At 34.4% G+C, this 24,944-nt stretch overlaps 1 protein-coding gene across 1 annotated transcript in view; it reads left to right on the top strand.

Annotated features, from left to right (window-relative positions):
* Positions 1-24,944, top strand: part of FOCAD (focadhesin) — a 349,882-nt gene that overhangs the window by 300,423 nt on the left and 24,515 nt on the right. Inside the window, exons 28-34 of the mRNA XM_051995374.1 lie at positions 10,212-10,359; positions 12,383-12,502; positions 14,799-14,921; positions 16,280-16,357; positions 17,210-17,281; positions 18,048-18,150; positions 19,737-19,817. Of these exons, the coding sequence (XP_051851334.1) occupies positions 10,212-10,359; positions 12,383-12,502; positions 14,799-14,921; positions 16,280-16,357; positions 17,210-17,281; positions 18,048-18,150; positions 19,737-19,817 (725 nt within the window). The remainder of the gene's footprint in view (positions 1-10,211; positions 10,360-12,382; positions 12,503-14,798; positions 14,922-16,279; positions 16,358-17,209; positions 17,282-18,047; positions 18,151-19,736; positions 19,818-24,944) is intronic.

Here is a 24,944-nt window from a genome sequence, read left to right as displayed (position 1 = left end):
CACTTTTTATTTTCAGCTACACCTATTTTTAGTCACACCAATCTTTTCCTTCTGTATTCCTGTCACAGTCAAAACTATTCAGTTTACTCCTTAGTTTTTTTATGTTGTGTGTGTTTCATATTTTTGTATACAAGTATGTGTATTATAATGTCTGTATTTTAATGCATAATATATTGTGTAGAGTTGTGTTTAGGGGGAAAATTAAATAAGAAAACTAGATATTATGATATTTTATTGTTTTCATTTTTTAAAGAAGTATGCTTTATCACAAGAGATAGCTTCTTCTCCCCTTTGGCCTGTTTTAGTTCTAGTCAACTCTTGAGGATATAGATCTTGATAAGCTCATGTAACTAAGTACATTATCCGCAATTTGAATGAGATTGCATGAATCCAAGAAGGTCTTCTCTTTAGTGAAATTGCAGGAACATTTCTTGAAGTGTTTAATATACTTAAGAGAGAGCAAGAAAGTGATTTCAGAATTCACCTAGAGCAAATTTGGCATGCTTCAATAGATGCTGACATTTACTGAGCACTTGGGCTTTTAAAGAGTTGTAATTATACATTATAACTTACTGCCATCTACTGGAAACTTAATATGGTAGTGGTGGTGCAGTTACACCAGTTGATTCTAAATGCAAAGAGTAGTTCTTACCATAAAATCCACACTGTGTTCCTCGATTGAAGTCATGCTATAATTGGGCCTGTTGGGGATAGGACAATCTCTCACCCCATCAATGCTAAGGAGAGTCTCTGCTCTAGATCAGGCCCAGTTCTGGGAAACACTGACTTTTTAAGAGCTAAGCCAGCTACCTTTTTCTCATACTCTTCAACTCCCTAAAGCTCTATTCCAGTACCATGGAACAGATTTAGTTAAAATTAGGTTTTGCTCATAGCTGGGATCTGCCCAGAATCAGGGATGGGTGTTTGGACGGATGAATAGATAGGTGGCTAATAGAGAGATAGATAGAGGATGGATGGATGGATGGATAGATAGAAAGATAGATAAATGGATGGATGAATGGATGATAGAGTGAGTTGTAAATAGGCATAAAGGCACCAGATATAGAGTTGGTATTTAATCCTTACACAGAAAAGAGATGTTAAATGTAAAATACTCATAAACATCTATTGACAGAAGGATCCAAAGATTTCTGTAACCTAAATAATTATTGTACAGTTCTTGTAAACTCCTTGAAGGCAAAAACTGTCTGTTGCCTCTCTTTATGTCTCCAGTGGGCCATGCTTGGCCATTTAGTAGGTGCTTAATAAATGTTTATTGATTGACTGACTGACGTATATATATAGTTTGTTTTATATACTTCGTTGCATGTTTTCTACTCCATTAGAGTTTGAGCTCCTCATGGGAAAGGACAATCTTTTTTCTTTCTTTTTATCCCCAGCCCTCAATACAATAAGGCAATATGTGCCTTATACATAGTAAGTAGTAGGTGCTTAAAAATGCCTACAAATAGATGGACCAGCTCTCTTAGGACATTAAGACTTTAACCTCTTTGGAATATGTAGCATTTTTCAAGACTACTGATTGGTCTTTTTAAGTTTTTGTATTTCACCTAAGCTCTGAAACCTTCAAAGTCTGTGTCTTCTAGTAAACTAAGCCAGAGCTTTGGTTCATCCTCTTTTTGATGTTTATCTGCCGTGGACTAATTTCTGAGAATACTTCCACTTAGCAAAATCAGTTCTTGCAAAAGGACACAGGACTGTCAGAGCTCCCTGTATGGTTTCTAACTCTGTAGGTCCATCTCAGGCTTGATACCTGTTCACTTAAAATTAGGAAACATCAAATACACAAAGGGCAGCCCCAAACATAGGATCAGGCTCCTTTAGACAGAACATGGGTATGTTTGGCAATTCATTATTTTAATCTACTTGCCAAAAGATCAAAATGCTAGGGAAAAAGAGTACCAGTGGTGGTCACTTCCTTTTTAAGGTCCATTGAGTCTGTTTTTCTAGCTCAGTGACCAATAGAGTAGTATTTCATCATCTCCCAAGTACCAAGGCTTGCTCAACTCTGAGTCATACACACAGCCAAATGGAAACAGCCGGGTGTTAGCTCATCCCCCAAACACCCGAGCCCTGAACTAACACATGTGCTCTGCCAAGATTTAGAGTGGATGCTTTTGTACATATTCTGTTCTGTGTCCATACTATCTGATGAATTGAGCACGTTTTGGTTAGTTCTTTATTGATCATTTACATACTTTTTTAGCTTATTTTCCAATTATCAGAGAATTAGATGAATGTTCAGATTCTTGCCTTTGTTATTTTGGAAAAAGTTTGCTAGTATGTCTATGCGTGTGGGTATGTGTGTTTTTTTTTTTTTTTTTTTTTTTTTTACAATACTGAGTATTGTCAGCCCTTTTGTACAGATGATGTTTTAACTGACTAAATTGACCATTTAAAACAGTTACTGGCATATCATCTGGTACAGTTTGAGACTTGGATCTTTGTTATTGTTAATTAATATTTTTATAGAACACTCAAGTTAGCAATCATAAAGTCCATAATTGTCTATTTAATGTACTTTCCCTGACCATATTTTGTCCTTTCTAAGATGCTCAGTTCATCAACACATAGTTGCTCTTTGTTCTTGTGGGACAGACATCTGTGAACAAAAATCAGTCCAAGATGTGTGTGGTCTGGCAAAAATAGGAAAATGAGCATTAATGTTAAACTGAATGCCTTAGAACAAAAATAAAGATCTTAAGGTATCAGGGAATTTGAAATTATATGGAAATAATTCAGAAATCAAGATTTGAGGCTCTTCTCCTGTCCTGCCTATGCACTCTATTTTAAGCAAAAGGGCACAACTTAGGTCTAGATAAACATAACAATAGCTCATTTGTTATGCTCATATTCATGAATAATGATTTCATAGAGGAAGATTGACTATGAGAATAGGCATAATTTTAAAAATTTTAAATAAATAACTAGAAAAAGCATATTTATAGGATTAGGTCTTGGACATTTATTGGTTTGTAGGGAAGTGAAATACTTTTTTTTTGAGGATGGTATTTCTGAAACTGTTTTGTAAAACCTCAGGGATTCCGCAAAGTAATACAAGTAGTTCCAGGAAGACACTTTAATGGTAATCAGACATATCCTTTGAATATTGAGGCACTTGGTGTTAATATATTTGGATCAATTCCCTGTACATTTTGAACATCATACTTTTATTGGTGATATTTGATATAAACATTTCCCCCATTCCATTGTTTCTCTTCTAATGCTGTCTAATATTGATTTTATTTGTGAAAAGCTTTTAAATTTTATGTAGTCTAAATTGCCTTTTCTATGTTTTGACTTCCTTTTGATTAGTCAATAATTCTTCCCTTAGCCATAAGTTTTATATTTACATTTTTTCAAAAAAAGTTGTAAACCTTTTGATTCAAGTTACATGCCAATTTTGAGCATAATGTAGTATATGGTACAAAATATTGGACTAAATTGAATTTCTGCTAAATTGCTCTCTAGGCTTACTAGCATTTCTTATCAGAGAGTCCTTCCTCCAGTACTTCATGCTCATGGTTTTCTCAAAAGCTAAACAATTTATCTATTCTGTTATAGCTATAATATCTGTCTATCTGTTTTGTTTCGTTGACTTACTTTGATGTATGGGTTTCTGTGGGTGAAGGTGTGTATGAGAGAGAGAGAGAGAGAGAGAGAGAGAGAGAGAGAGAGAGAGAGAGAGAGAGAGAGACACCGACCGAGAGAGACAGAGACAGAGACAGAGAGAGACAGAGACAGACAGAGGCAAAGAGAGAGATACAGACACACAGAGACAGAGATTTCATTTGTATATTAACCTCTGAGGGAGTCAATTCCATGTATAATTACTACTGACCTATTTCTACCTGCTCTGCAAATCATGATCAACAAGAATTTAAGTACTTACTGTATGCACAGGCACACTATGCTAAACACTGAGGAGCTAAAAAAAGAATATGAAGTTCAATATTTCAGCAGTATTTGTATGCTAAGACACTTAATATGAGTTTCAGCAATGGGGGTGATTTGGTCTTCTCTGTCCATATCAAACAATATATGGAAGATTGTTTCATTTTAAGATACTGACAAATAGAAGTATATCCAGAGGTTAGTGAAAGTAGAACCATGCCGTTTGAGGATCAGTTTAAAGAATAGATTTTTTTAGCCTGAAGAAGAGAAAACAAAGGCAGAAAGCATTATAACTCTACTATCTTTCCATAAGAGAGATTAGGCTTATTCTACTTATTTTTAAGGATCAAAATTAATGAGGGGTTGAAACTTGAAAGAGATAGATTTTGGTTGATTGAATGATAATCTTACAAATAATTTAGTGATGTAAAAACATAATATGCTACCCCAGGCAGCAGTGGGTTCCTCCTCTTTGAGTGTTTGAATAATAAATTGTTGGGCATTGTATTATAGTATTGTAGATTTATAGACAGTTTTATAGAAGATGGAGAATGTAACTTTGACATTCTATTAGATTTATTTTTGATTATTTGATTAGTATGGCACTAAAAATATAAATTAACTATTATATTGGTATGATCCAATCATATACACTGATTTAAGAATCAATGTATAATTGAATCATATGTTGATTATGCTTTGTCAAATTGTCTCCCAAATATTTTATGTAGTTTATACTTATTCCCTATTTCATTATTGTTGCCTATATTTTGTAATTATGTAGAAATACTGTTGAATTTTGAGGCTTTGTTTTGTAGCTTTCAAGTTTGCTGAAGTTGACAATGATTCTATTTAGTTTAAGTATTTATTCCATAAGATTTTCTAAATAAACCATTGTTTTGTGAGGAAATAGGAATAGTTTGATCTCCTTAGTGCTTATTTTTATGCCTTGGATTTCTTTCTCTCATGTTTGCTAGGATTTTCAAAACTTTATAAAATAATAGCTAGAACAGAATCCATCATTGCTTTCCTCCTGATGTATCCTTGAGGCATATAATATTTGCTTTTTATTTTAGAGAGGTTTTTTGGTGACATTAAAAGATTCCTCTAAATTCATGCTTTGTAGGCTTGTTGTTTTAACATTAATGAAGGTTGTACTTTTGTTAGAGGTTTTTTCTGCTTCTGTTGAAGTGACCATTAGTTTTAGATGTTTTAAAGATGATTAATCATACTAATTTCCTAATGTTAAACCACTGTTATTTGTCTGGTATGAGTCCAGCTTGATCATAATGAATAATTCTCTGGATAAATTCCTATAGTCTTTTGAAATTATTTATTTTAATTTTTTATTCAATATTAATGATAATGGTCTGTAGTTCACTTTCTTTGTTTTCTTTCCCTGCTTTAGGCTAGAAGTACAACTGCATTTTTATCAGAAAAGAAGTTCAGTAGAGTATCTTGATAGCTTGATAGAATTCTTCCCAGAGAGTCCCTTGGAACCAGGAGTTGCATCCTCTCTTGCCTCATCCTTCATCATTTGCTAGTTCTTTTAAAGCTCTGATCACACGCTTTTTTTTTTTTTTAAATATCTATTTAGTTTTTTGTTTGTCTAGGTATTTTTTTATTTTTGAAATAATTCTGTTCTTTTGTGTTCTTGATTATTGGTATATAACAACATAGCAGGTTCTGATCATTCTTTTTACTTCTTCTGGTTTTGTGGTAATTTTACTCTTTTGCTATTTTATCAGTTTGATTTTGTACTCTATAATCAGCTTGGCTAAAAATCTATTGTTTAAAAAAGTTTTTTCTATTTCTTTTCGAATAGCTATAAGAGCCAATACTTAGCTGTCTACCTTCTTTCCTTTCCTAACCCTGAACTTGAAATTACATACTGGATCATCCCAAACATTTTTTATTCATTTCATTAAGACTATAAATGGGATTCAGTCTGAGAGGAAGCATTTCTTAGTCTTGTTTTTATATAACATCTGTATATAGCTAGGCTAATAATAATAATAGCTAGCATTTATGTAAACATTTAAAATTTTTTATTAAAGCTTTTTATTTTTAAAATATATGCAAAAATGAAATTTTTTTTGGCCTGAGGCAATTGGGGTTAAATGACTTACCCAAAGTCACACAGTTAGGAAGTGTTAAGTGTCTGAGATTAGATTTGAATTCAGGTTCTCCTGACTTCAGAGCTGGTGCTTTATCCACTGATAGGGTTTTGTTTTTTTTTTTTTTTTTTTTTTTTAACATTGAGCCTTGCAAAACCTTGTGTTCCAAATTTCTTTCATTTTCCCCATCCCCTCCCGTAGATGGCAAATAATCCAATATATGTTAAACATGTTAAAAATACGTTAAATCCTACACACACACACACACACACACACACACACACACACACACACACTTATAGAATTATCTTGCTTTATAAGAAAAATCTGATCAAAAAGGAAAAAAAATGAGAAAATAAAATGCAAATAAACAACAACAAAAAAAGTGAAAATGCTATGTTGTGATCCACATAGTCCTCTCTCTGGGTATAAATGGCTCTCTCCATCACAAGGTCATTGGAATTGGCCTCAGTCATCTCATTGTTGAAGAGAGCCACATCTATCAGAATTGATCATTGTACAGTCTTGCTGTTGCTGTGTACAATGATCTCCTGGTTCTGCTCATTTCACTTAGCTTCAGTTCATGTAAGTCTGTCCAAGCCTCTCTAAAATCATGCTGCTGATCATTTCTTATAGAACAGTAATATTCCATTACATTCATATACCATAATTTATTCAGCTATTCTCCAACTGATGGGCATCCACTCAGTTTCCAGTTTCTTGCCACTACAGAAAGGGTTGCTACAAACATTTTTGCACATGTATGTATGTATTATCTCACTTCATTCTCAAAACAGTCTTGTGAGGTTGGAAGCTATTATGACCCTCATCTTATAATGAGGAAACAGAGGCAGGCTAAGGGACTTGTCTAGAGCCATATAGCTCATATGTGTTTGAGGTAGAATTTTAATTTCTTTCTGACTCTCAAATCTAACTCTCTATCTCATGTGCCTCATAGCTGCTTAAGAATGCTTAAACTAAAGGAGAAATTGAAGTTACAATTCAAAATTTATTTAACTATTCTGTTGTACCTTTTACAACCTGTCACATTATAATTACAATTTTATTTTTAGTTGATTTAGTTCACTATGCCTTAAGGAGTAGGGTGTTATAGTAGAAAGAGAACTGATCTCAGAGTCAGGAAGGATTCGGTCCACATCTTGTCTAGATACATTCTGACTATGTGACCTTGAGCAAGTATTTAAACTCTAGATGCCACAGGTCTAGACACCCCTCTCCCCCACCCCCCCCCAAAAAAAAGCTTATCAGTTCAACCTTACCAAATAAAATTGCATGATTTTTCTATGCTTATCAGATGGTGGGAAATTCCAGTGACTAGAACTAGACTTTATTATTCCAGTTTTTTTCTCATGAAATCTTATTTAAGTAGGTAATGTTAGCTACAAATAATTGTGATACATTTTTTGTCAGATTTTGCATCACAGTTAATTTTATAGGGTAGAGGAGGAGGTTATTTTTCTCATTTCTTATGCTTTTAGCTACATTGGTATGGAAGTCAACAATGTTTTTTTCTTTCCGGATCTCAGAATAAAGCAGAGAGTTTTTGCAGTCTATATTAAGCAAGAGCCCTTAGCTCTTGTTTTTCTCTGCAAAATGTAATTTGTCTCAAAAGAATGTAGCATTCAGATGTTAGATGGTGATTAAAACAGTTGCAAAAACATTATCTTAGTTGAGTTTGTTGTTTAATTCATGTAAATTCTAACAACAGTTGTGCTTCAGTAATGATGAACTGATGCATCGGCTTGTTTTTGAAGGATTTTTTTGATTGCCAGATTGTTCTGAAATAGACCCACCAAATTGAAGCAAGAACATTACATTTTTGAATGTTCCTTTTTCTTGAGGATCCTAATACAGAATCATGGCAGGCACCAAGAGGGTGCCTTGGTCTGACATATGGAGCATAAGGCCAGGAATCAGCAGCTCATTTGTTCCAGTACTCACTATGCTATAAATGCTGTATATGACCTTGAGTGAGCTGCATTTCTGAACTGTCAAACCTCCTGCTTTGGATTTCCTTTCATGAGGTATTTTAAAGCCTTGCTTTTCAGAGACATCATGGGAAGTAATTTGTAAATACATAAAATGATCTTTAAAAGTGTCTTGGTGCTTAGGTAATAGATATTATTCTAGTGCAAAGTTATATAATGCATAAGTATTTAAAGTAGACTCTTGGAGAAGTGCCTTGAAAAAAATGTCCTCAAGTAGAATCACTGAAGAAAAAATTGAGTTTTGTAAATGAGCAAGACTTTCATTGAGCTCAGTTTTTTTTTTTTAAATTAAACACTGTCAGTGGTTACTTCATTCTCTTACAAACTTATGATCATATTAGTCATGGTTTCTAGATGAGCATGTTGGATAGAGTGATGGATTTACCCCTGAGTTCTTATTCTGTTTCTGACATTTAATAGCTGTTTAATCTTGGTAAAAGATTTAACTTCAACCTTTCTCAGTTTTCTGTTCCTCATCTGTTAAATGGGTACAATAATAGCACCTACTTCACAGACTTGTTATAAAGTTCAAATGAGGTAGATAACATGAAAAGTGCTTTGTTAACCTTAAAAACACTAAATAAATAGCTAATTATTTTTCTTAAGCGGAAAGTTCAAAACTAAGATGTATTTGTGATTTCAGGAGAACTGTTATATAAAGTAGAAACTACCAACAGAATTTCCATGTGAATTGAGTTGGGACAGATCCAAGTATTATGTTTAATTGCTTTTCTGACTCAGTGATAGCCAGAGAAGGTAAAGGACAGAGAAGAATTGATATATATGTGTGCAGAAGAAAATGGGGCTTCTTCTCCTTTTACCCCTTAATTTTTAGTTAAGTATAAATAGAAAATACAAAGTATGTAAAAGTAACCCATAATGATGCCTTGTTTTTTCCTGTTGTGTTGCTCCCCTTTAGCTCCTGTTTCTTAAATTTCTACCCAACTTTTAAGTCCAAATCAAATTGGACTTTCCATGAAGGCTTCTATGGTTTCTGTGCCTTCCCCACTTAGATCTTGCAAAAAAAAATTTGTTTTTGACTTATGTTTCTCTAATGAATATATAATATAATATTCTATATTTGTGACATAAAATATTACCTCCTCATTATTCTGAATATTATCTTTGTGCCTTATTCTCTGTAATTCTGTGTCTCATTCCCTGATAAATCTATAAGCTCTGTGAGGGGAGTAAACCTATCTTCTCTAAACTTTATGTCTCCCTACATGGTGTTTTGCACACAACAGATGCTTAATAAATAAAATTAATTGATCATTCAATTGTCTCTTAACAAATATTAATTTTTCTGTGTGTCCCTTTTTGAGTAAAGAGGCATGTTTCCATGGAAGGAGGAAGAGTTAATGAATACAGTATACAAATATTTACTTATAAATACTTCATCACCTTAAAAGATTTGGTCATAGTTGGCTCTTTTCAAAATGAGGAGATTTAAGGCAATTTCAACAGACTTGTAATGGAAGTGCCATCTATATCCAGAAAAACAACTAAGGAGATTGAATGTAGCTCAAAACATAGTGAAAATACTATGTTTTGTTGTTGTTGTTGTTGTTGTGTTTATTTGGGTTTTTTTTTCTTGTATTTTTTTTCCCTTCTGATCTGATTTTTTTCTTGTGTTGCATGATAAATATGGGAGTTTTAATTTAGAATTGCACATGTTTAACCTATATCAGATTGCTTGCTATCTTGGGGAGGAAGGGGAAGGAGAGAGGAAAGAAAATTTGGAGCACAAGGTTTTGCAAAGGTAAATGTTGAAAACTTGTTTTTGCATATATTTTGAAAAATAAAATACTATTTTTAAAAAAAGAGATTTGGTCCTAATGAGTTCTCCCTATGCTAATACAGATGGCAGCTCTTCTACCTATAGTCTATAGTTTAATGAGTTGCTATGGCAAAAAAACACATTCCTTATTCCCTCATTTCATCATGAGGAATTTCTTTGAACTTTGATATGTCTTCAAGGTGATACTCAAAAAACCTTTTTCACTCAAATGCAATCTGCTAGAACTTATATACATTTCTCTTATAGCCACCACAGACAGCAGAATTAGAATCCATTCTATTTTCCCAGTACTCTCAGCATTATGAACTCCCCTACTGAGCATCCCTTGAATTTCCTGTGTTTGGAGTATGTTTTCTTCTTCTCTCCAAGCACTGGTTGCATCCTGGGAGTAGGACTTGTCCTTTCCCTCATGAGCCACAACAGTCAGACTGAGTCTCGAGTTCACATTGCTACAGCTCTTCGAAAACTCTCTGCTTACCTGGATGACAGTGGGGACCAGAGCAGAACATTTCAAGAGGTAAGAGGCTTTAGGATAACATTTAATGCCTAACTTTGACCTTTTATTTTTTTTTTTCCTATTCCTGATGTTTTGCTTCTCTTTTAGCCATTTTGTTGTTCTTTGATGTTGCTGCATGAATTGGCCAGCAGGTAATATTAAGGCAATGTTATTGTTGTTTTTTTTTTTTTTTTAAGCTATTTGGCTCTTAAGATTAACTTCATTTTAAGTCTGGTGGTTAAATGAGAGTATTCATTGAGAGCAAAAACCTAAGTTAGTTTCTTCAGGATATATTCTCTAAGAAAAGTGATATGATTCATACTGAAGGCTAAATGTAACTTTACAGAATTGTGCTAAATCAACATAGAACTATCTCCATCACTGCCAGGGGGGAAAAAGAGGAAAAAAGATTCAAAACTGTGAATAAGTCAAAGATACAGCAGACCAAATACTTATTAATTTTGTGAAACTGACTAATGTGAGAAATAACATGGGAATTCCTTTGCTACCCAACAAACAATGAATTCTCTATTGCATTGTGAAAACATTCCTATTGGACTGCCCTATACATAATTTGGGTGTAGAGATTGCGGTCCATTGGGCATACAGCCTGCATATGTTAACCATGTTTAGATGGAAAGCTAATACTGGAATCCTCTAATGCCTGCCTCTGTTATACCCAGGTGGAACTAAAGAGCCTGTACCATTCTCTTGAAGGAATAGGGGATGACCTCATGACCAGCCAGATTCCCCCCTCATTAAAGCAGGTTCTCTTTTATCCCAGGCTGCCCCATGAGCTATTGATGAGTGCATAATGGCTTCTGTGTTTCCCTGGGTATAGCTCCTCTGTTTTCAGCAATAGGGCTCTGTTGAATTGGTGAATTTCTTTGGGACACACAGGGTTGAAGTTTTGTTCTAGGACATGCACTCCATTTCCATTTTTAAAGGAGTGTAGGGGGTGATTTAATAATATTGTTTTTTAAGTGAAAGGAGACATTTTTCAGATAGAGGGGCAATTTAACTAATAAATGAAAACAAGGTTTTCACAATTAAAGCAGCTGTCTTGCTGCTAATTTCTTTGTTTCTTTAGAACATTTCATTTATGAAGCCTCAAGTGAATTGTTATTTTTTCCCCTAGAACACTGTTGAATTTTTAGCTTTTGAAATAAGGGAACTTTGTAGCACTGGCAAATTGCAAGCTGTAGCAAGTTTTCCATTTTATCTTGAACAGACATATAAAGATTGTAAAAATAGAAACAGAACATTGGTAAATGTGATATGAGAAAAGTACTCCTGTTACTTAGTTGTAACAAATATTATACTATAATATAACTTGGTTGTAACAAATTATTATGCAAAAGCACAATCATTTTCCAATCTTAGCCCTCCCTTACAGTTTCCTTATTCCCTATTGACATTAGGATTCTTTGCTATGGCTGTTATACATTGTTTAATCATACTTTTTTTAGGTTTGTTTCTCAATATAAAGATTATATGATTGGTCTTAGGCTTTATTTATTTATCTATAAGGCTTCATAGTACTGGCCAAGTGTATTTATTTATTATACAATATGCGTATTACATTGGACAGATCTTATGGAGAATTCATGGAAGGATTTGAGCAACAGTGGCATAGATTGGGCCAGTATGGATGGGTGGTGATCAGTATCATTGGAGGGAATTCCTACATTGATGAAATCAGCTGTACTGAAGCACTGAAGCGTGGTGTGCATATTTATATATTAAACCAACCATGAAGAAAGGTATTACATGCCTAGGGCATAAAGGAAATAATATAGCAAACCAAAGAGGAAATTTAATATACCATGTTCTGTCTTCCATTTCCACTCCCCATTGCTTTTTTTTTTTTTTTTCTTTTTGAGTGGTTCATAAAGTTCTCTGTTTGTAAGGGAACTCTGTCATGGGTAGATGCTTCTATTCCCTAGATTATTGAGTGATTTGGTAGAATGTTTGTGAGGGTTAAATTATGTCCTTTTTAATTCTTCTAGTTATCTATCATTTTTTTCCTTTGTGCTTTCTTTAGGTCCTTGCCTATTCTCTCAGTTGTGTGTGTACTTCAGCTTTCAGCACTGGAATTATTGAGGCAGTGGAGGCTGAAGATATTATGAATAAACTTCGGACATTAGTTGAAAATAACCAGCAGGTCAATGGATATATCCTGGATTCCTTCAGAATTATTCTTCTCTTTGGGTGTTTGCCTTCATGCATGTTTTCAGCTTCCCTGGATGCTGAAGTTACAGTAGAGATCTTAAATCCAAAAAATAGATGAGGAAATTTCATTGCATTATCAAAATGTGTTTTCCTGTATATCATTCTAAAACAGGGATTCTTAACATTTTGTGTCATAGACTCTTTTGGCAATCTGATAAAGTGTATGGATCCTTTCTTCTTATATTGTTTTAAAATTCATTAAAATACATACAATTACAAAGGAAATCAGTTAAAGAAAAGTATTATTAAGCAAAATTTAATAAAGGAATTCATAGGAGTCACTCTGAAATCTAACCTTAGAATCCTAAAGAGTCCAGGTTAAGAACCAGGATCCTAGACCCTCTAATAATTCTCTTCTACTTCTTAGCCTGGCATTTTGTCATTTGCCTTCCCATTAATGTTTCTCCTAAAGTTTCTCTTCATGCAAGGGAATTGAAAGACTTTTCATTTTCCAAGTCATTGCTGAAGAATTTTAAAACAAAACAAAATAATTCAGATTAAAAATTTTAATTCTTTAATTACAGAGTGTAAGAATTCTATAAAAAAATGAGAAACTAGGAACTAGACCCTGAAGGAATCTGAATTATTTTTTCAGTCCTACCCTATTTCACAGATAAGGATGTGGAAAAAAATGACTAAATATTCTTAGGGGCCATGTGAAATGTAAAAGGCAGCATTCAAACTCAGCTTTATTTCCTGACAATCACTCCATGCCTATTTTTCACTACATTACATTGACAGATTCTTCAGAGTGTCTGTTAAAATTGAGAGAGCTAACCAGACTGGTTACATTGAAGAGGTAGCTCTTCCTTCCTGGTTCTAGTCCTTTCTTACTGCATGATGTCATCAGGTTTGGAATTAGAAGAGACCTCAGAAGTCACCTTGTACAATTTCTGCCTTTTACACATGAGAAAAATGTGGCCTAGTGAGATTAAGTCCTGATCAGGACCAGAGTGGTTATGGAAGGAGTTGTGCTGCTTTGCAGCTTGCATTGGTGTGAAGTCACTGTTTTTTCTTTTCTAACTACTGCTCCTTTGAACATCCCTGTGCCCACTCACTCAGTATTCTTTGATTCTTGCAACAACAAAACGTTGAAATTTGCCTTCAAGGTCACTCTCTTAATCATGTGCAAGAATTAGCCTGCCAATAGTTCTGTTCTGACCCTTTGCAGATTTGACACTATTTAAACTTGTTTGGTTCAGGGTTCCCTGACAGTACGGTGTTGCTTCCTGAAAACAGAATACTCAAGCTGAATTTCTTGTGCTTACTTGTGCTGTTTCTGTTACAAACCAAAGTCCAGCCCCTGTAAACTCTGATTTTCTCCCCATTGTTTGATTGAATTCAACAAAGATTTCTTAAGATCCTAGCAATGAGGGACACAGTTGTTGAGTGCTTATTAGATATAAAAGATGAGTATTCAGATAGGACAGCAAGACAGTCCTAGTCTCTCTAGGAGCTTACCTTCTAATAGGGGAAATAGTACATGTGGAAGGTTTCATTTAGAAGTCAGACAGAAGAGGTTCGTGTTTCTTAAGGTGCAACAGCAAAATAACAAAGTACTGGGCACCAGACATGCAGAAATGAAAATAGCAGAGAAACTCTGTCTACAATCAGTTTATCATTGCTAGTCTTCAGAAATTAGGAAGATGATAATTACCCAGATAAGGAGAATATAAAGTAGAGCTTTCAAAAAAAAATTCAATAATATTTAATTTTTCCAAATACATGTAAAGATAGTTTTCAACATATATTTTTGTAAAACTTTGTGTTCTTAATTTTTTTCTCTTCCTTCCTCTCCCCAGGATATTAAGCAATCTGATATAGGTTAAATGTGTGCAATCAAAGTAGAGGTTAAGAGAAACAAAGGGGAGAACCAAACAGTTTGAAAGAAAATTTGAGAATACAGAAAAGACTTTCATTTTGGAAGATTAAGGAAATCTTCATGAACTGAATAATTTTTTTTTTAAAGATTTTAACATATTGGGATGGGGAATAAGTGCAGGGCAAGTGAAACTATCAGCATTAATATATAGAGGTAGGAGATAAAAGAATGAAATTGGGTAGCAACCAGCGATTTAATTTAGCTGAAGTTATAGGAAATAGTTATGGAAAGATAATAAGTTCAGGCCCTGGAAAATATCTCTGTTGATATATATGATCATTTTTATTTAACCTTTGTCATTTTCCTTCTTCCTTCCCTGTTTTTTTTTTTTTTTTTAACCCAACAGAATTCAGGTTTTTCCTTGGCATTAGGGAATATTGTTCATGGTTTGTCCGTGTGCGGACATGGAAAAGCAGAAGACTTAAGCAACAAACTACTTCCTGCATGGATAAAAATTGTTCTTACAGAGGTAGGAGTCATTTTTTTATATAGTGTTTTTTTAGAATCACACAAAACATGAATGTCTAAAAACAATTTGAAGAACCACAATTTTTGCTTCTTTATTGAGTATATCTTATGGAAGATATCTTTGGCCAACTATGTTTCATGTTCTTTTATATTATCTTCTCACCATCCATCTTAGATATATATCATTATGATACGTGTATTTCTCCCGATTCCCCACCCCTAGCACTAGAACAGTAATCAAAACAGCTTTACCATTGCTGTCAGAAAGGGTATGTCAAGGGACTCCTCTGTTTCTTCACTCACCATTTTGGTGACCTGCTAAGCTAAAACATTGTTCCACTATATGTATTTTCTTCTCCTATCAGAATTAAAACTCCTTGAGCAGAGGAGCTGTATCAAATTTGTATTTCTGTCACCAGCGCCTAGCACAGTACTTAATAAATACTTTTCCAGGGATTGATTCATTATTGATTAAATTTCTAGGAAAGGACAGTAATGTTAGTGTCTTTGCTTTTACTTCCATTTTTAGAAACAATATTTTGTTTTAAACAAATTGAGTTGGAGCTTTTGTGAGTACATAGTTTCTTTATTTCTCCTTGCAAATTACTATTGAATTTGACCCTTCTTATCAGCTAATGTTGTCATATTTCTTTACTTAGCTGATTCTGAAATAACTTTGTAGTTTACCTTTTTATATCTTAGTAAGTTTCACATTTTGTGATGTTTAGCATTCCATATCCAGAAACTTCCAACTCTCTTCTTGAAACTGCTCTTTTTGGTTTGTATTTGTGAGACTTCTTAGTAGTAATCTTTAAAACATTTAGCTTCTTTTATTTCTTAATTTAAACCATATTTTCCCCTGTGCATGTATGTGTTGGATATGTACATATACATACATACACACTTATATACATGCTTCCTTGTGCTCATTTTGGCATTACAATCACCAAATTTCAAAGTATCTTTTGAAAAAATCTTTATCACTTTCAGATTTTATCATTCTTCATAAAATTTTTCTACTTTACCAACTAATCTTAGTTCATTTGCTGAAATTAATGTTCAAGGTGTTCTATTTTCTTACACTTAGCATAATATATTGTACATATTCTTGCTATTTTAGAAAGGTTCCTGCCAATGGAATCAAATCTTTTAATTCATCCCTTTTCTTACTTTGCCCTGATGCTTTTTTCATTAATTACTTATTCAAATAATCAGGTAGGATAATGAACTGAAGGAATTGGGATGAAATGACTTTCTAAAAGGATGAGTAGGTCAAGTTTTAACAAATCTCAATCATTTGGCTATTTTCATTTATTGAAGTTTTTAATTATTTGTTATTTTTTTTTATTTGATTTCCAGGGTTCTCCCACAATGCAGTGCCTAGCAGCTGTTAATGGTCTGGTTGCTTTGGTCGGTTCTGAAGGTGCAATCATGCAGGTAAAATAAGAGACACATCCATCATATGTCCCTCTATCAAGGAGATAATTAATAAATAATAAATAAATAATCTCATTTTTTAAATGAAAGAAAAGGATCTCTTTTTGAACTTTTAACTTTTTAAAAAATATAGATTTTTTTTTTAAGACCATAGGGAATACAGGCAGAATGGCAACTCCAGAAGGCTTGGGTTCAGGGCTACCTTCTGATTCACTCTGTGACACTCTCTGGATAGGGTCCTCAGCAACTCCAGGACTATGTGTTCCCCAACAATTACTAATCTCCATCGATAGAGGAAATTTCCTCACCAGATATGCTTTATACTAATAAAATCATACATTTTACAAAAAAATTTAAATAACTACAATCTGATGATAGTATTTAAAGAAGATTCTTCTTTTTAATTCAATTTCATGAATCAAATGAGCCTAGCTGTCCAGAGTGATGCTGAATGGAATATTGTCTTGCATGCCAAATTTTTGCTATTAAAATCGATAGATTCAAGGAACCAATGAGGAAAAAAAAAGATTCCTCATTTGAGTTTGTAAAACTGAAATATCTATTCAACTTTGGTCTGTCATGTTGACCTAAGAAAAGGAGATTAAATGCAAAGTACAGGAACCTTAAGATCCATCAGTGGGGAACTCAATCTCATGCTAATATTTTTATTTTGTTATTGTCTTCTTGTCTTTATTTTTGATGTTTTCTACTAGTAACTTTTTTGAGATATTATGGTGTGTTTGGAAGCAAAAGCATAAACAGAAAGTTTCTGCTAGCTTATCAGATGATAGTAAATGCATCTGGAATGCTGTTTACTCTAACTTTGCTTTAATTTGTTTTTTTCATTTGCAGCTGAAATCAGAAACAATTCAAACCTCTCACATTCAAAGTCAACTTAATGAAGTAATCAGAACCATAACTCAGGTAAGAATGGGAGCTTTCTTCTTGGATTTAAGAGTTTTCTGGGCAAGAAAAGTTTTCTTCTCAGTATATATCCTAATACTAGCAAATTGATTTTTTTCCTTTTTGCTGAGAATTTGAACATCTTGAAGATAGGTCTGTGGTCTTTTACTTATCTTCTTATTAGATAGTCTTTTGTGATGTGTGCTTAGGTTTCAAGCTCAATGGATTTTCATTTTAGATATGCTACTTTTTTGAGAGAATTCCAGAAGAAGGGACTAGAAGTTGTTCTCAGTGGACATGGTATGAGGTATTGGTTACCTAATGCTACCTCCCATATATATACTCTTCTTATAGACCTTACACTGAAAAAATCCTGGCACCTCAAGGAAAAGATAGTGGATAATCAGGTAACCAAAAACTAATTAAGATCAGGAGGCACTAGTGGTTGGCATATAGCTGGGCAAATCAGTTTTGATACTTTAAGTGGATTAACAGTGTGATTATCCCTTATTAGTACTTGAAGGTTTTTTTTTTTAATCACAGGGATTACAGTCTTGTATAGATTTCTCTTTATTTTATTATTTTTTTTAAGGGTGAGGGGTAGGAGAATTCCTGTATGACTAACTGGTTCATTAGCGTGGAGTTCCTTCTCTGATGTTGCAGTTTGTTGTCTTTATACTCTCCATCATGGTCAAGCTATGGCCAGGATTATCAGCAGTGGGATTTTGTGAGTGTCCTTTTCTTTGGCATGAGTTTGTGATTTGTATTGCTGGATTTTTCTCTATAGGTCATCAGTTTCTCTGGAGTGATTGGACTTCAGACAAATGCAGCTTGGCTTCTTGGACATCTTCATCTGTCTAGCTTGTCCTCAAGTCAAAGTAGAACATCTGGTAAGGGTACTTTAGCTGTAGTTCAGATTTCATAATGTCCCCAGGTTTCATAAACTCTCTCCATATGGTCCTGTTTTGTTTGGGATTTTTTTGGTCCACTAAGAAAAATAATGGGATAAATTTATTTAAAGAGTTGAAGCTCATCTGCCTTTAAGATAAAATTATGACCCTTAAGTTGACAAATCTTTTCTATTTCTAGATTTTTTACTGAAACAATTAAAACTGCCCTACAGTTTTCATGCATTTATTTAAGTCCATGCTTAGGTGGTTTTAGGTAGAGAGCTTCACATTAATACATTAGGGAGTTATAATCCAAATTATTATATGAATCTGATGAATCATCAAACTCAACCAAAATGAATGCTTTGTTACTAGAAGCTACTTTTAAAATTTATTTTTACCTCTCACATAGTAATATGTTTCCTAATTAATTAATAATCAAGTATTTATTAAGCCAGGTACCATGTTAGGCCAGTGTGATACAAGGATAAAGAAGAAACAAAACAATTGAGAATAACTAATGAATGCTTTTAAAATGAGAGTCTGCTGTAATAAGTTTCTTCCTCTTTTATCCATTCTGCTTTGCACTAAAGTTATTTCCTCCATCTGAATGGAGATACATATCTATCTCAGAATATTTAACTTTAAGTGTAAGACTATGTCAGAAAATTTTGATATAGATTAGTCATAGAAAATGAGTCTACACCATTCACATATAATTTGTAGCCTATATCAGGCTGTTACTTTTTAATTAGGCTTCTTTTTGTAGTATTCTAGAGGACACGTTTGACTTGTGGCAAATTCAGTTCTATACAGTAATGAATTATAATAAGAATTACTGCTACACCAGAGGAGGTTAGACTAGATGATATCTTACCAGAGGAAGTTTAAATAGATGATATCTAAGTTCCCTTCCAGATCTAAATCCTGTAATCCATCTATAAAAATAAAAGTTACTGATGCCTTATTTATAAGGGAACTTTCCAAATGAGTCATTCATGGCACTGAGAAAACCAAACAGTCATGGAAGACTGAGAAAAGAAAGCGATTAGGAGACTCCTAGTTCCTGTTCTAGGGCAGTAGCTAGGACTGTTCACTTAGCTGTCTACACATTATGAAATGATTTGCTGGCACTGATACAAGTTTTGAATTTTCATGTATCATTTCTACAATTCAGTATGTCCTAGAGTGGCCCACTTGACCGTGCTTTGAGTAATGCAGCTTAGCAATTTCCTTCCATCCCTGGAGAGGTCACTCTGATTGAGCTCATTGGTGGAGCATTAAGGAGGTGTTTACTCCCATACACACCCTGCTCAGTGGGTTACCGAAACGATCCAGTCTCAATGATTGGCAGCCTCACAACTTCTGCCATTGTTTTAATTTGCTAGCAAAGCCTAAATGATTACTTGGACATCAGTCACTTAACGTAATAGAATTAGTTGCAGCCACGGAGTATTGTGCAGAGATTAATGGCATAAACATCTCAGCTTTGTCTCTAGGTTGAAATGGCAGCAGGAGATCATTATCTTTCCTTCATTAGTCCCGCCAAGTTCACTGGCTAATTTGATGGTTTTCTGTCTCTGCAGTTCCTGCTGACTTTAGCTATTTGCCTGAGAACAGCTTTATTAGGGCAGCTGTTGACTTTATCATTGAAGGAGGGAAGAAAGGTAAGAGAGCAAATTCCTTGGTTTTTAATCTTTCTCTCTCCTTATGTACCATAGTAAATAATTGTGTTCAAAAGTGTGCCACTTTAGAGCTAAAAAGCATAGAGTTTCTGGGGGGTATGATGAGTGGGGGATGGGAGGGAGGCAGAAAAATGTCTTCCTTCGCCTTAAATCCTAAACCACTCTGCAGCAAAGCCTACCAAGAATCTTTTCTATACAAGAGCTTAGCTACACACACACACACACACACACACACACACACACACACACACAACAAAATAGTGTCCAGGGTTTGGTGGACCTGTTTTAGACATTACTCTTTGACTGGAAATTCTCAACATATATCTTTTTCTTGCCAGCTTAATCTTGGATGCCATTTAATTGTAGCTTATATGTCAAGTACATTTTGTTTTAATGGGCCTCTTTTTATAACAAAGTCTGTGTTATAATAAAGTCTCCCCCATATAATCTGCCAATCAACATGTATTTAGTATCAATTGTCAATTTTTATTACATTGAAACCATGTGTTCTGATGCTTATCCCACATGTAAATAGTTTATTAAATTCACATTTCGACTCTCAGTACTTTTTGTCTATTCTTTGATTCTCATCTATTCCATCATAAGCTGGTTGATGTCAGAAATTGATTCTGTTACTTTATACAGCAACTGGAATAATGCCATGTAGGCACTTAATAAAGTCTTTTAAAAAAATATATAATAATGTTCCATTAAAGGCTTTTTGGAATAAGTTGAATTGAATACCAACCTGGCCAAAGGATGAGTTTAATTGGGGAGGATGCTATCTGGATTTGATTGGACTGCTTTATGTAAAACCAACTTTCTTTTTTTTTTTCCCAAGGAGTTAAAAATTTTTCTGGCCTATAGGAAAGTAATGTGATTATTCATATTAGATGACGTTTGAAGACTGCTGTCCCCCTAAGAATGTAGCAGAAGTCATAAAATTTTAAGAGTTTAGTAGGGACCCTTAGAGGTCAACACAGGAATCCCTCAATGCTTAATGATACAAGTAAGTTCCCAAATTGTGAACTACTTTGACATTGCCTAAGAAAAAATCACTTTAAATATTTGGGTATCTAGAAAACTTACTGTTCTTTTTTCACCTGATATACTGCTGTTTGCTTTAATGTTCCTTAGATTTAAAAAATAGATATATTTTCATTACTAATGACAGCAGTGTTTAACACCCTGAACAAAGCATTATAAAAGAATTGATTTAATTATTAAGAATCTGAAACCTAGTAAAAGTGACTTAGAGATTTTGTGACAAAAACAAAAAGCTAGGAATATGGGATGTTTTCATATCTTTCTTTTTAAATAAAGCAAGTGTGTATTTTCTTCTGATTTAAGTATGATGATGATGACAATGTGAAGAATTTATTTGCAGAAGGAGGCAAAAGAAGGATAAACTGTTATCCTAAGCAAATGGAATTTGCTCATTTGGACTGCCCAAATTTATATTTCCTTTGCAGGAGAGGATTTCCTTTTTGGATCCATTTGTGAATTCTTAGGAAATCCAATAGTCTTTGTAAGCAGCCAAGTCACAAACCAGCAGCTTTGCTCTCTTATATGCCTGATAACTCAGGTACAGTTGAACTGGGTGGCAGTCCTGTACTGTCAATTTGCAACCCATTTGAAAACAGGTACAATAAATGCTCTTTAAGAAAAAAAAAAAAAAAAAAAAAAAAACAGACATTTCACACTTGTGGATGGTGGGAGAGAGCTGCCTTCTTGTTGAAGTTGCTGACTAGATTCAGTAGAAAATCCATTCAGCCTTCCAAATTACTGATGATGACCCTAGAGGCGTGGGGGCCGTGGGAGGCTGACCTCAGCCTCAGAAGCCCATTTAAAACAAACAAAACAAAACCCTGTTCAGTGGGACTAAATGGGATGGCCAAATACAGAGGTGTGCATGCAAACCAGTGTTTTCTTCTTCAATATGCTCAGCTCATTTGAATTTTAATAACTCCCTTCTGTAGCAGCCTTTGAATTAAAATGTCTGGATGTCACTCATTACAGCCTAGCAGGGCTGTAGTAGGGAGGATGACAATTTTGGTGAGCTGTCTTGAAGAAGAAACTCTTTTAAAGGATAAAAATAAATCATTCTTGGCATGAGTAGAACAGAAGAAACTATCATATGACTTCCTGAGCCTCTCTAATAAAAGACTATCTACTTTTGATGTTAGTAATTTAAAGAATGAAATGCATATGGTGAATTATTTACCCTTTGCCAGCAGCAGATGGGTTAAAAAACATTTTGTTCTTTGGGCAGCCAAAAGTTTTGGTCAATTAGTCTTTATTTCTGAAGAGGGGGACCTCTTGTGAAAGACATCTAGATGACCCTGTAAGCACTTGAAAGCCATTTATAGTACCTGAGGTGGTCAGTAAGCCTGTTGCTTTTAGAAGCACATTTGAACACTAAGCACAACAAGACTGCTTTTCTAAGGATCTCCATTCATTATTCTGAATGTTTACATGTTTTCTCTAGTCCAGTGTAACTTTTTCTTTCCCTGTCTCAGTATTTTCTTTCTTACATCGAATCAAACTATCCCCCCCCCCTTTTTTTTAATCACTTCGATGAAGTATCATCATATTTCCTCAAGGACATTATTTGGCCAAACTATATCTGCATTTTATTGAGAACTGTTGAATTATCTGTTCATTCATGCTTTTATCTCTTTTTTTAGCCCCCAAATTGAAAGGCTTAAAAAAGAAAGACATTAAATAAGCACTCACTGTTTACAAACATAGCACAGAATGACCCATGTATTATTTTTCAGCATCACCTTTTTATGTTTAGTTGTTGGTTCATAGATACCCATTTGAAAGAAGTAGAGTTCCCCCAAATATTCCTCTACTTGATATGGCAATGCCACAGAGAACATAGAGCAAATATACATGATGATAGAAAGAGCTTTAGACTGGGAGAATTATGTTTTAATGTGGGGGGAGTAAAAGAGAAGATAGAAAGGAACAAGCATTTATTATGTACCTACTCTGTACCATCTACTGTGTTAAGTAACAGACCTTGGAGAGAGCTGTTCTTACTATCTCCATTTTACAGTAGAGGAAACTGAGGCATGTGGATGTTATCCCTGGATCTATGCCCTGGATCATGCTAGGAAGTACAAAGGACAAACAACCTTTGTGAGTAGGAATAGGAACTGCCCCACTGGGGACATCACTGGAACAGGTCACTTGAGCAACACAATTCATTCTGTCTGTCTCTTCGTGTTTCTTTCTCACTGAAACCTCCTATGACAACCTTGGCTTTACCCATTACATTTCTTCCTTAAGGACCATGCATTCTTCAACTCACATCACTCTGACTCTCATTGATTGACCAATAATAGGTTCCAGGTCAAGCCACAGTTTGTTCATTGTTATTTGGGCCTCTTAATGCAGAGTGAACGCAAATAGGAATTGTTTCTGTTTTGTCCAGGAACCCTGAGGGTCTTCCCCTGCCAGATTGGATTTTTTTTTAAACTAGGTAAAGAGGCTATTCAGTGCCTGATGCTTACTTAGCTTTAATCACTGACTGAGACTTGTTTAGACCTTGGTCTTTAACTTTACAAGGCCAAGATTCCCTACTGCATCTAGGGCCATTTCTGGTTGTCCTGATCTTTATCTCGCCACTGGATATAGATGGCACTAGAGGAAAAAGTGAGACTCGTGACTTTGCGCAGTCCTCCCTCACTAAAATTCAGCTCCCTTGCACGTCATAATGTCACCTTCCTGATGTGTTAGTCCTCTTTGAGAATGAAGGACAAACAATAATAACAATTAAGACCTAATGTGAATTTTTGACTCTGTCTCAGATAGCTGCTTGCAATTAATTCATTATAACCATCGAAAAGTCATTTCATTTCTCAAGGCTTAATTTTCTTCATTTGGGAAATGACAGGCCCAGATGATATCTAGGATGTTTTCTCATTATTTTATTATTCTGTTCAAACATTTTGAATAGTGTTCAGTAGGATTATGCTTCCTGTTAGAACTTATCTCTTCACACTCCTAAACTGTCCTGTTTTCTATCTCTTTTCATTTTTTCTCTTCAATCAAAATTTCACCTATGTTAATCCCAGCAATGTATACTATGACTTAAGTTGCCATATGTGTTGTAATCAATGCCAAGTTATACATTTGATATTTTTGATCCAAATGTATTTTTGGTCCAGTAATAATGATTAGTTGCATGATAACATTTCTAAAATGTTGAGAGTTCCCAGTTAAAATGGAAGGGGAATACATTTCATTTATTTCAAACGCATATTTTGATTGGCAGATGTGCTTTATCTTGAAATTTTACAAGCAAAAATAATTTATTCACCTGGGGCATTTCTTTATAGAAGTGAAGTTAGATGTATGTTGATGAGAAACAAGAAGTCCCTCTTCTGGCCAATTCCACATTAACCAAAGTTGGTATAGGAGCCAAAGCATACAAGAAATTTTTGGTAAAAATTTGCAGTTTGGAATGTAGTTTAAGTGAATAAATAAAACCCTAAGCATTTGGAGTGGGTTACATAAAACACTAAACCTGATGTTAGGAAAACCCGAGTTAAAATTTTCCCTCAAACACTTACTAGTTGTATCTTCTTTCCTCTCTTTACTACCAAATCAGTACTTGGCTCAAGTTCCTGTGAGTTATGTACCTGATTAGAACAGCTGATCCTAAGATTATTAGCATGTAAATGATTGGTATGCTTATATGGTGGATGTGTTGGAATTCCCTCCAAAAGACTTGTTAATGAAAGTGAAACTCCATTCAGAAGAATATATATCAGAGGAATATCAGAATGTGTATTTTGGCTGGTGTTCTGGGACCACCACCAGGTGGCCCCCAAATTGGCTCTTTTTCTCCCAAATTTCATATCCCCTAGGGTATGACGATCCATTGTTTAGTATGGATGCAGCTTCTGCACTCATCCTTTTTTGCTTTGACTATTACTTCTCTATTCCAAACCATCGTAAAGCTGGGGGTGGGAGTGGATCTGATTATTGCTCAGTCAAATGAAGAAATTCATGAAAGAGGGAATTCCCTTCTACTTTCAATTTCTCATAGATCTCCTTGGTCATCATTGTTTTCTTTGAAGAAATGCTTTTGTGATA

This window comes from Antechinus flavipes, chromosome 1 (genome assembly GCF_016432865.1).
Source record: "Antechinus flavipes isolate AdamAnt ecotype Samford, QLD, Australia chromosome 1, AdamAnt_v2, whole genome shotgun sequence".
Lineage (NCBI taxonomy): Eukaryota > Metazoa > Chordata > Mammalia > Dasyuromorphia > Dasyuridae > Antechinus > Antechinus flavipes.
This window is presented reverse-complemented; position numbering and strand designations above follow the sequence as displayed.